This window comes from Fukomys damarensis, unplaced genomic scaffold (genome assembly GCF_012274545.1).
Source record: "Fukomys damarensis isolate Sample0158 unplaced genomic scaffold, DMR_v1.0_HiC HiC_scaffold_20, whole genome shotgun sequence".
Taxonomy (NCBI): Eukaryota; Metazoa; Chordata; class Mammalia; order Rodentia; family Bathyergidae; genus Fukomys; species Fukomys damarensis.
In genome coordinates, this window is record NW_022900932.1 from 40,723,772 (window position 1) to 40,736,714 (window position 12,943).

Sequence of the window (12,943 nt, forward strand, 5' to 3'; positions counted from 1 at the left end):
TATCTAGGATGAGACACATGTTTTTTTTCTTGAATTTGGTTATTGAAATCACTAATGTGTAGCTAGCTAGATTCTTGGATTGCCTCAGAACTTGAAAGCTAACATGCAACAGTTTAACCTCATTCGACCTTAGGCTTTGAAGCTCTTCTAGGCAGTACCAGAACACTGCTTTAGTAACTAATCTCTGCTAGGGGAGATTTTTGACCCTAAGGGAAAGGGACATTTGATAATACTGGGAGATTTTTTTTTTTTAGTTGTTATAACTGGGTAGTGAAAGTACTACTAGCATCTAATGAATAAAAATTAGGGCTGCTGCTAATCCACAGGACAGGCCCCACAGCAAAGAAATAGTTGGCACCAAATGTCATTCGTGCTGAGATAGAATGGTCTGAGGATATTTAGCTGTACTGCTATTGAGACAACATTCTCCTAAGTAATTTCCCCGAATCTTCTGCCGTGACTGTTGGGAAGATGACCTATTCCAAGCCCTGTAGGATGCCTCAGAATTGTCTTCCTAACTTCTGGTTATCTCAAGTAGTCTCTTCACACACATATGTTGATCATTTCTCACCTGAAGGGTGAGAGGACCACTCTACAGATGTTTACAGCTCTGTTCCGTGAGGTTCCCCCTCTGCAGGTCGTTGCCCTGTGAATTTGAGCAGCCTGGCCTCTCTGAATTCTCAAATCTGCCCCCTGAATTCAAGATGGCTGCCCGGCGCTGCTTGGGATTTCCTTCAGGTACAGTGGACTGGAGAATTTCAGGGCTTGTATTATTCTTTCACTTATTTCAGGATCACCGTCCTGCACTGTCTGTTCTTAAATGAGAGCCACCAATTCATATATTTTCATATATATGTTATTTCAATTGTGGGACTCATGAGAATGAATCCATCCCTGAGTGCCGTCATAGCCAGGAAAAGAAGTCCCTGGATAGTAAGTATTACAGCTTAAAATATGCTTTTAATCATTAAAATCTCATACTATTATTACTTAACATCCTAAGGCACAATATCATAGCTAATTCTTTAAAATATTTCAAACAGTCTTGGAAATCTAGATGATTTTCCCCAACTTTGTGTCAGCTGTAATTGCTTTTACTTGTCACATGGTATAACTATCTAAGCCTTACTCTGTTTTGTGTAGCTTAAACAATATATTCTGTAAGTCTCTTTGGCCAGGCAATATAAATTTCAATGTGCTATATACTGAAAGCAAACAAATAAGGCACGAACTAGAGCCTCTCTGAGTAACAAAGCTTCCTTCCCTTCCCTCAGGACACCTCATACTCTATACAAGATCAATCTGTGCATTACAGCTTAGAAATGTTTCGTTTATTTCTAATATTTTTAGATTAGAAGGTATGAATTGCCTCAATAAGTTGATTTTTATATTCAATTATATTCAAGAATGTAATTAGGTCTGGGTTTTATTTTCTTAACCCAGTTCCTCACTTTGCATATCCTCAGTAGGGGTCACATTTTGGAGGCCACTGACAACAATATAAAGTTTAAACATTTTTAGCTTAGGATAACAGAAGATCACTGGCCCTTGTCCACACTGCAGCCTCATCTCACACTCCTTGTCTCTTGGCTCTACCTGTACCTAAAGTCCTAGCCATTTCCTTAGCATGCCAGTCTGTTTCAGGCATGCTGCAACGAGCAAGCTCCTGCCATGGGCCACAAACACAGCAGAGAGCTCTGCTCTTACACCACCGGGAAGAGGCATCTGATCCTGACAAGCTGGTGCAGGCCCTATGTTCCTCTAAGTCTCACCATGAATACTGGCGAAACTATTGAGAGAGCTTTTTGGAGAGTCTCGCAAGCATGCACACAACTGGGTCTCTTCCCTTGACTAGATATCATTCTGCAAATCTGCCATTGGAAGGTAACTTCAGAAGGACGCATAAGAAGAGGTGACTGAGATCAGGGCCCAGCCTGTGCCTGATTTCCCTCGCCCCTTTATTAGTGGTCTTCCTGGATTTGGCTAAGGGATCAGAACCTAGACATGATTCCTGGGAAACAAGAGAAGTCCTTATTGGACACAGTGGGAGAAACTAAGCTGGAAGAAACAGCTAAGCCAATAATGGGCCTGGATAGGTAAGCTCAAAACTCACAGAAAAGTCAGAACAGTTCAAGGAAGCAGAACTTCAGTGTGTTCTACAGGGAATTTCTATCAATATTCATACCCTTGAGGACAAAGGAAAAGAAGGAAGGACTTAAAAGATCACACCTGTCTGTCAGGCAGGGCTTATTATGTCCTACCATCACTCAGATGCTTATCTCTTACCTTCTCTAGCCTACCCATTGGATCTTACCCACCCACACTGTCCATGCAGAGCCCCCACAGGCCCCTCCCCATTCTTCAGCTTCAGGTTTGCAAGAGCCCGATGTCACAGAGAGCTGAGAATGCCAGCCCACTCTAAGCCTGACCAGCACTAAAAAAACCAAAACTTGGACTCTCATTGGGGTTTTTATACTGATCACTTAATGCCTTTCCAGCTCTGATATTGTAACTTTTTTTTTTTTTTTTTGGTACTGGGATCGAACTCGGGTCCTTGCACTTACGAGGCAGGTGGCAGCACCACTGAGCTAAATCCCTGGCCCTCTGACATTGTAATTTTAATTAGATAAACCTAATCAATCAAATGTATTTCACTTCAAGAAAAACTAAAAAGAAAGTAAATGGTTAGCCTAAGACTACATTGAGGCTTCATAAATTCTGTGCAGAGTTTATTTAAAATACTGAGTCCAGGGCCTCACTTGACACTTTGTTTCTGGAGAGTCCAAGATAACACCTGGAAAACCTGAACATGAACGTTCCCACCACAAATGTGGATGCTGGAAGCTTTCAGTGGCCTAGATATTAAAAGGGAAATTCAAGCTGCAAAAGCTGTTGGAGCCAGTGAAACGTTGCCCAGGGTATGCATCCCTGTAGTGAGTGCAGCAAACTACCTCTGTTTTGGTTGCGGGCTTATCTGCAACCTTCTGGCTGTGCTTTGCTTCCGTTGTGGCTGAGGTGCAGGGAGGTGACTCCAACAGGAGCACTGTGCCATGCATAGCTGTCTTTCTCATTAGAAGACGGGTACAGGGCCATTCTGCTTATATTTTCATTCTGCAGCTTTGGTTACAGCTCCGGAAAAGCAGAGCTTCTCTCACAGTGCAGAAAAACCCAGGCTCATCAGTCTCATGCACTGACACGTCCAGAAGGATGTTCAGAACAGTAACTTCCTGCTTGAACCATCTGCTCTAAGCCCAACAGCAGCTACCCCACTCAGACTCCACCCCCGCCTGGCCTTTGTTCTTAATTCCCAGGGCCACCCACACTGTCACTCCTTTCCCAGGGCCCCAGGATGCCCCTCCCCTTTTTCTAAAGCACCTAGTTCCTTGCTCTTTTTAGTCTTTTAAATTGCTATGTCTTTAGCTCTCTGATCTCAGCCCCTCGCCTCTGCAGCTCTTGGTCTGTGTTGTCAATCATTCCGTTCCATCTGCTTTCTTTCTTTCCTTTTTTCCTTTCCCTTCCTGGCATAGAGCTACAGAGCTCCAGTCTCTGCTGGTGGAGGAAGGTCTGGCAAGACAAAAGTCTCCTTTCTCGTATCCTTGCTTAGTGTGTGGCTGACCCTAGGCGGGAGTTGGGTACACGCCATACCCCAGGAGAAGGAAAGGGGGAAGGTAAAAGCTCATTCTGCCAACAGAGTTGACACCAAACTCTGTGCTGTGTCCAATTCACTGGAGTGAATGTCTCTCTGTGAGGTGTTTTGGCAGCCAACTGGTTTTTCTGGGCGATATCCCTGTGAATTGCTTGAACTGTGTGTGCAGTGTTCACACTGCGTCACCATTCAGGAAAAAGAACAGAAGAAAAGCCAAGCTAGATTACACCAATCTTCCTTCCTGAGGAATCGTGGGCTCCAAGCAGTGTCCGTGACTGACAGGTTGCCCTTGTAGCTATTTACTTCAGTAGGTGAGGGACAGCCCCAAACAGCCTTTTTTCTTTAGCAACCTACTATTTAATCCTTTCCTTTTATTCCCACTATCATTATATTCTGTCAGTTTTTATTACATCATCATAAATCCAACCCTCATTATCTCTCACATCCCAGCTACTGAGAAAATCTGATTTCTGTGTAGAGTTCCCCCTGGCCTCTCCAAAAGTGATCTTCATGAAACAATTTTATGATCTCATTTGCTGGCTCACAGTCCTATTAGGAACATTCAGATCCAGCCTTCACTTCTCAGATCCCCCCCGCCCCGTACCAGGAAATGAACACAGGACCTTTCGCTTGGAAGGCAGATGCAGCACCTCCGAGTCCTACTTCCCAGATTACAACGGACGTCAAAAGCTTAACTTCTTGAATGCCTTCATTTCAGACTCTCCTCTGCATTCAGGCCTTCTTGGTACCGTGTCCCAAGACTTCACACACACCTGCCTGCAGTCTCCCACCTGAACCCCTTCCTAAATTCTACCTTGTTTTAAAATGCCAGCCTCAAACCTTGACCTGTTTCAAGAGTGTGGCTGGGATAATGAGAGCGCTGGCCGTGACATCACAGGCCTCAGAGCTCCAGCTCCAAGACTTCCATTTTCCATCCATGTGAGTTTATGGAGCTACCTTAACCTCTTTGAACTTCAGCATGCTCCACAGAGTTTTGTTCTTTCAGCCAGTTTGTTAACTTTCTAAACTTGATGAGGAATAAACAGGAAATGCTTTTACTTTTCTCCAGCCTCTTCCCTCCCCCTTTTTGTTATATCAAAGCCACTTTTCCTGGCCCTTGAACATCTTTCCAGAAACCTTGCATTGTAAGAATGGGTCTCACTTCCAATATCTAAAAGTCCAGTTCAATCCAAAAACAAACTAAAATTACTCCCCACCCCCACTCTTTCTGCTCCCTAACAGCTCAAATTTACCCATGGCTCAGACACCTCTGTCATTCCTTCTTTCCTTTCCATTCCTCTTTTGCCCACCACTGGATCTTTCAGAATCTGAGCAGGAGTTGGGAGACACAGAACAAAAGAAACAAAGTTTGTAGGGTTTATATCCTAAATATCTCCCAAAATCTCATGGGTTGAAAGCTTGGTCCCCAGTGACAGCACCGCTGAAAGGGAGCAGAAACTCACAGAAGGTGGGGCCCACTTGGAGGAAGCAGCTCTATGGGGACATGCCTCTGAGGGACACATTCTATCCCCAGCTCCTTCTTGGCTGCAGTGGGGTGAGCAGCTTTCCTCTGCCTCATCCGTGCACCAAGACTCTTCTATCTTGCGCAGACCTAAAGCAATGCAGCTGACTGACAACAGCCTGATACTCCTGAAGCTGTGAACCAATATAAATATTTCCTCTTTCACGTTATTGTTCTCTGATATTTTGGCCACGTCAACACAAAGCTAACACGGTTGTTTAACATCATTGCTACTCTCTTAGCCTCTGTCTAAACACATCTGGTGGAGTGCTGATGTGTGGATTCTTTGAAGGCCCCTTAATGTGCCATTTACAAAGAAAAGCTATGCATTCTAAGCCTCTTGTGCAACTATTCTCTTCTTGTCAAGAAGTCTTTTAGGTAGGGCCCCATCAACACGTCCCAGCTTTTTTCCCCAGCATCTGATTAGGCTGGAAATGCATTTGCATCCTTGACTTGCCCATACTGAGCATCCGGACTGCCGCATCCAAACACTCTTTCCTTCCACTGCCGTTATGGGTAGCTTCAAGCCAGTTCCACCCTTCAGAATCTCAGTGCAAATGGCTCTTCATTTCTGCAGCTCAGCCACTATCTGGTGGAGCTGGGAAATGCTAGTCTCTTCCTTTTGCAAAACTAATCATTCTTGAATCCCTCTTGCATGGAAGGCAGAGGGTAGCACTCACAACTGGGTCAAGAAGTCGGTAAATTCTGCCTCAACGGCCTCTTCAGTCATTCATGTCTTCTAGTTTTCTTTTCACAAAAGCCAAGGGTGGCAGTAAGGGACGAAGGGCCAGGTTAGCAACCTTTCAATCAGTCTTGCAGGGTATATTTAACAACTCCACTTTAGAATATGGGGTTACTTATAATCTCAGACTGGGAGGCTTCATGTAGTAGTTCCAGATCTCAAGAAAAGTCCCTCTCAATATCTCACTCTGTGTACAATAAAGCAAGTAATGTCAGATTCTCTACACAGAGCCTGACTCACTGTGCACATTTAATGAGTGGCAATTTTTGTGTGGCTTTTCTTTGAGAATGGCATGAATAGTATGTAGTCATCCATCAATATCCATGGAGATCGGGTACAGGGGCCTCTGTGCTTGGATACTAAAATCCAGGGGGTCAAATTCCTGATATAAAATGGAGTAGTATTTCCATATAACATCCACCTATCCTCTTGTACACTTCAAATAATCTCTAAATTACTTATAATACCTAATGCAATATAAACAATATATAAATAGTTGTTATTCTGTATTGTTTTGGGGATAGTAACAAGAAAAAAAGTCTGTACCTGTTCATTACTGACACAATTTTAAAACAAATATTTTCATTCTGAGGTTGGGGGAAATCAGTAGATGTAGAAGCCACAGATATAAGGCTGACTAACTGTACAGATGAGGTGATCTCATACTAGTCCTCTCTTAACATGTATATTTGTCATCTCTACTCTCAAATACAAATCCAATGTGTATACATTCTCTTATTCAAACATTCTTGCGTATGTTGATGCATTGGGTTTTTAATTAGAATGCAAACTTCTTGAGTGCAAGTATTATTTTTCCTCCATTCCTTACAACATAAAAAAATGGACCTGTCATAGTTGCTTAAGTAAACATTCATTTAACTTACTCTCTTATTTTCCTCTACTTGATCTTTAATTATATTCAATTTTAGATTTGCATTTCTTTCTCCTGTGGTGATTCTCCAATTGTTTTGTGAGTATATGTTACTGTAACAGGAAGGTTCTAAATTTTCTGGGTGTAGATTTCAAAGTGTATGTGTTTTCTCAATCCTCTGTCCATTTTAATCCAATAGCACAGGTAAATAGGCAAGAATGGCGATGCCCAGGTTGCAGAAGAAAGATGGGGGTCCCATGAGTACCCTGGATTCATATCATTAGTGGCAGGAAGTCACTAGGAACTCTGAAGAATGGTGAAAGCCTTAGAGATTCCTACAGGGGAATCTAACTGAGTGAGATTGAAGACAAACAAGAGAGTAAGTTTTAAAGGGAACTTCAAGGTTCCACTTTAAAGGGAAGAAAGGAAGTGGAACAGTAACTACAGACAAAAACTGTGCCGAGGAACAATGAAAGATATTGGAGCAAGCTTATAGGTCAAAGGAAAGTCATGGCGATGGTATGTTCAGGAGTTGAGAAGAGCTACTGGCACTGCGAACCTACAACAATGGTTCTCAGGCAGGTTGTGGCACACGCCTGTAACTCCAGCACTCAGGAGCCTGAGGCAGGAGGATTACATAGTAAGACCGTGTCTCAAAAACCAAAACCAAAAGAAAGAAAGCATACAAACTTAAATTGTACAAAATGCAAATGCAATATAAATTTTTATATTGGTATAATTCCTGAGATTTCTCACCTTTGTAGCCATCTAAGGCCAGGCCAAGCTGGGATACTCCCCTCAGGAGGCTGGCTTCACCTGTCCCCCTACCCCCACCCCTCCTCCTCTCCAGTCAGGCTGTAAGAGAAGCAGAATGTCCACAGTACCATGCCTTTTGCAGGTTGTTTTGTGTGGTTTTGTTTTGTTTTTTGAGACAAGGTCTTGCTATGTTTATAGTTAAGTCTGGCCTTGAACTCACTGTGTAGTCCTGGCCAGCCTCAAGCTCATGGCAATCCTGCTGCCTCAACCTCCTGAGAACTGGGATTACAGGAACGTGCTACCTTGCCTAGAGTATCGTGCCTTTACCTTTAAATTTCCAGACCAGATTCCCAACTGACAGCATGCATTGGGACATATAAACTCTCTCATAAATGAGGCCTTGAATGTCCAAGGTACTTGGAGAAGTTTTATTTCTATGGCGCTTCCTGTTTCTCTGTCCCTGGGTTTGTGTCTCCTACCAGGTCGTAGGGAATGAGCCAGACAGAATGACAAAAACCAGCCCCTGGGTTAAAAAAAGAAAAGCGGCATACCCACAAAATACTAAAGCACCCAGCCCTCACTCTGACCAACCTCTAGGGTGCCCTAGCTGTTCACCAGACCATAGTTCCCCCATGCACTGCTTTCCAACAGCATTCCAGGGTCCCTTGCTGTGTTGACACCCTCCTAGGTTGAGGCTTAAGGATCTGGTGATGTTTTTGGTTGTCACAGCTGGGAGTGCCAGACACTGGTATCTAGTAAATAGCTAGCAGGGATCCTAGTCTGCTTATCTGCTAAACATCTTACAGTGTTCAGGGTACCTCTCCCCCAACAAAGAATTATCTTTCCCCAAGTTAATAGTGCCAAGGTTGAGAAGCTTTGGCCTAGAAAGAGACAAATCAGAAAGGACAAATCAGAAAATTAGCATGAAACAGACACTCACTTGAAATAGCACAGTGGGAAAAAAATGAAGGTTATTGCACATGGTCCAGACTGTTGCCCCAGCCTTGACTTCAGAGCAGTCTTAAGGTCAAATCTATAAATATATATTAATTGTAGTCTTTGCTTATTTAATTTTTTGAAGGAAAAAGCAGATTATCCAGTCTTGGCCAATGAACAGTCTGGCTTTGAGTCAGTTTGCAATCAACGCGTCAGGAGGGCCCAATACTACTCACTGTTCACTCAACGCTACAAGAACTTCTCCCTCAAGATGTACAGAAAAAGAACATTTGAGACACACGAATGTAAGTGTAAGATGCTCAAGTCATGCAGCCTGTGATCTTGATAAAAACATAGCCACGTCCCTACCAAGTGTGGGGCCTCTGAAAAGAACCAGTGAAAATGCAGAAGTAGGGGAGCTGGAAAACAGAAACAGTGAGGAATTTTCTAATGGCTAGGCCAGGAGGCAGAACACTTCCAGTGGCTTCAAGACCTCCACTGTGACTGCAAAGGCTCCTTCTGCAACCCAGCAAGCAAAAGGGAGTTAGGCCCATGTTCCAGGTGACTGCAGATAGCTACACTGGGGAAGCATTGTTTGGTCTTGTAGAAAGTGTTTTAAAAGTATGATAAATGATATAGATAGATAGATAGATAGATAGATAGATAGATAGATAGATAGATTCCACATTCAGTTGATTAACTTTCATCATGCAAATTTTTAAAAATGATTACATTGGGGTGATATGCTGTTTTGGACTCTTTGAAATACAGTACACAGAAATAGAGCAGTCATTTCAGTCTCCTATTTACCTGCCACCAAAGACAATGGAAGCCCAACTGTGAAGATAGTGTACATAGAAAAACACATTTGCTAGAGGTACAAGATCCCAACAATGAATGTAACTGTACTGTATCCCTAAAATGTACCAATAAACTCAATTAAAAGCTGAAAAAAAAAGAAAAACACATTTGCACTCGTTTCTCAAAACTTGGAAGGCAGAGGAGAAATTAAAAGGAGATGGGAAATGCAAGAAATATGAGTAATAATATGTGCAAATATATAGCTACTTACTCTTTGGTTGTTTCATGTTTCCCTTACAAATGCATATTCAGGATATACAGTCCCTGTATATCCTGAATCTTTACATTACTTGTCCCATTGTTTCTGATGTTCCATGAGGGAAAGCCTTGGGTAAGAGAGCAAGTGAAATATGGCAGAAGAAACTGCACTGGCAGGAGTACTCCTGTTATGTTACTTCTAAGCCCAGACTCACGCCCTTTTTCCCCCCTACAAGTTAGAACAGTTTGTCTCTAATGCCAAAGTAAATTTATTCTTTGGCATTTAAAAGAAACACCCAAGTAACGTAATCTGAATGTGTTATATCAATTTCAGTTTCTGGGAAATGAAAGAATGAGTGTGTGTGGGTGAGAGAGGAGAGACTCTATGTGTGTGTGTGTGTGTGTGTGTGTGTGTATTTAAATTCTTTTCCAAATTTCTTTGTGCTGACACCATTGTTATTTCTTTTTTTCCCATTGTATTTCTCGAAAATCGGTCTTTCTTAAGTTATCCACTCATATTTTGAAACTTGTCAGCATGTGAAATAATTTCATGCATTTTAGTGCTAAAATTATCTTTGGAGGAAAAGGTCTACACACCAGACAGTAACCTGAAAAAAAAAAAGACTGAAAATGTAACTTTTGGTTGTTCGTGCCAGTAATCAAGACTGACTAAATTAGGAAAGACAAAAATACCTGCTATGCCTCTTGCACCATATCTTTATTGCAATAATGGCTTCAAAGCCTGCTTGTCATATTGCTGTGTTTGTCCCTTTCCCTTACAACTGGCCTTCTGATTTTTGACAGCTTCCCTATTACCTATGCAAAAGAGTGAATCTGAGACTTCTACTTCTGCTCAATAGCTGGTTTCCATGGATTAAATGAAAAAGAACAGTATGAATAAATAAATCATATTGTTAGCTCAGAAATTTTCAATTTTTAGAAGTAGTTTTTATACTCTAGAAAATGTATAAGTTTCTTTAAGGGAAAAAAATGTATCATACACCAAAGACAATTATTGCTTCTCTAGTTAAGATTAGAGACACTGATAATTTAGCTAATGATTTTAGTTTGCTTTTTAAAAGGAATATGATATTATTTCAGGTAGAGACAATAGTTCTTTTAAGCAGCTCTAGTTACCTGAGATACCAACTGAATTTCTTTCACAATACTAAGCCCATCACACACATAATATGTGGCCAAAACACTATGACTTTGAGGATTCATCAGATACAAATGTGGACTTTTGTCTTCTGGCCTCAGTGGTTTGTTTGCTCTTCCTAGAAAAGTCTACTCCTTCCACTCTTCCACATCCCCTGTGTCTTCTGCCCACTTCCCCGCTTTTCCTCTCATCTCCCTTTTTAACCTGGCTGATTCACTTTACCAGCCTGCTTCACCCAAGGGCACAGGGGAATAGGCGTGTGGAGTGCTTTGGTCATAGGCGTCCAGCCTCCGTGCCCTCCTCTCACACCCTTCCTTGACCTGCATATTTATTGAGCTGAGTTGTACCTTATTTTATCATTTTCATCTTCCTTCCTAACCTGAAGCCTCTGGGGGCAGTGATTAAATGCTCAGCATGTTCTTTGGAACAAAGTGGACACTTAGTAAATGAATACTGGGGAGAGATGTTAAGATGCCTGGCATCCTGGATTCTGCGGGGACGCAAGGATGAGGCATTGAGAGTTGAGTAAAGCCCTTTCACATATTCGGCATATGATATGGAAAGGTCTTTTCTAAATGTTAGGCAGTTTAGGCAATATGGAATGTACATAAAATTTGTTTTATCATACCCATTAAAAGTGGTAGTTTGACACAGCTTATGCTTGTTTTAATGAATGAATGAAAGATATTGGGGAGGAAGTTAATCTTTACTGATCATTTTATCTGTTCTGGGCACGTTTTATATGTTCTTATTAATCCCCCCAGTGATCTTGGAGAGAGGTATTATATCTTTCCACAGGTGTGGAAACTATGTCAAAGAGACCAAAACACTTGCCAGTATCACACAGTAGGTGGTAAAATCAGAATTTGATCCCAGATCTGCCTGCATTCAGAATCTATGTTTTCTTTCACACCAGATGCTGCCTTTGCAGAGAGCAGAATCTTCAGTCATGTTCACCTGGGAAAAAAATGTGCACTGGAGAATATGCCTAAGGCGAGTAGCCAAACAATGGCTGAACTGGGAATAGCCCGGGACAGTAGACCAGAGTTGACTGGACTCCCAGAGGCCAAAAAGGGGTCACACCTTCCTCACAGCAACAAGGAAAGAAAGACACTTGCCAACAGTATCAGTCAGCAAGTCCACTAAGTTTTGCTGGTTCTATAAGTGTGTTTTTCTAGCTATGATTTTTTTCCCCTCAAATTAAGAAACAGAAACTTGCAAAGGGGCCAGTAAAGGAAAATCAGTGTTCTACATCCAGAGAGGATGCATTATAACAACAGTAATTTAGATTATCATGAAAAGCATAATTATGTATATGTTATTTATGAATTATATTCTTTATTATAAAGGATATATAAAATCATGATAGATATACACGTAATAGGGCAAAATCCTGGCCATGATGAAAATTCCTATTCCTTACAACCTGCCAACCTGCCTTACATTTGTGAAGTGCTTTGTAGGTATACAAAAATAAGCAGGGTGGCCAAATTAATATGACACACATGAAAGGTACCTAGCTGTTACCTAAACACATACACACACACACACACACACTCACACTCACTCACTCATGAAAAATTCTTATGCATTTTTTAAGGTGCTACTCAAATGTAATGTGTTTGAAAATCCCTGCCAGACAAAATAAGGGAGAATTGACTATTCTTTTTTCTCAGTACTTATCCATCTTTGTATGTACTTCTGCTGTAGTTTTTTTTTTCACACTGCGTTATGGTGAAATGTAGCTTCTACTAGACTGAGAGGTCAACAAGAAAAGGAACTATACTTTCGTTATGTCAGAACAACATCAGTGTTACGCAAAATAGATTCTCAATAAATGTTGAACAAGACTACCTAAAACATGTTTCTTATACTTTATAACCTCAGACTGCCACTAGAGGGCATGATACTCAAGATTACTATACACTAGATGAGTTCCAGGTGACTAACAAACTAGCTTTTAAAAAGTGTATCTTAGGGGCTGGGGATTTAGCTCAGTGGTTCTGCCACCTGCCTCCCAAGCTTGAGGGCCTGAGTTTGACCCCCAGTACCAAGAAAAAAGTGTATCTTATTTCTTTTTTTTCTTTTTATTGAGTTTATTGGTACAATCTAGGTACACAATATAGTTACATTCATCATTGGGATTCTATATCTTTACATGATAGGTCTTGATACTCATTTTTTCCCCTTGTCCCTGCCCTCCCTTCACCCCCCCCTCCCCTCCCCCTTTACAAACACCTTATTTCCATTTT

The 12,943-nt window shown here is 41.7% G+C and overlaps 1 protein-coding gene across 1 annotated transcript in view; it reads left to right on the forward strand.

The window, feature by feature from the left end:
* The first annotated feature begins 2,004 nt into the window (after positions 1 to 2,004).
* Positions 2,005 to 12,943, forward strand: part of Hectd2 (HECT domain E3 ubiquitin protein ligase 2) — a 94,225-nt gene continuing 83,286 nt past the window's right edge. Inside the window, exon 1 of the mRNA XM_010632138.3 lies at positions 2,005 to 2,096. Coding sequence (XP_010630440.1) covers positions 2,005 to 2,096 — 92 coding nt within the window. The remainder of the gene's footprint in view (positions 2,097 to 12,943) is intronic.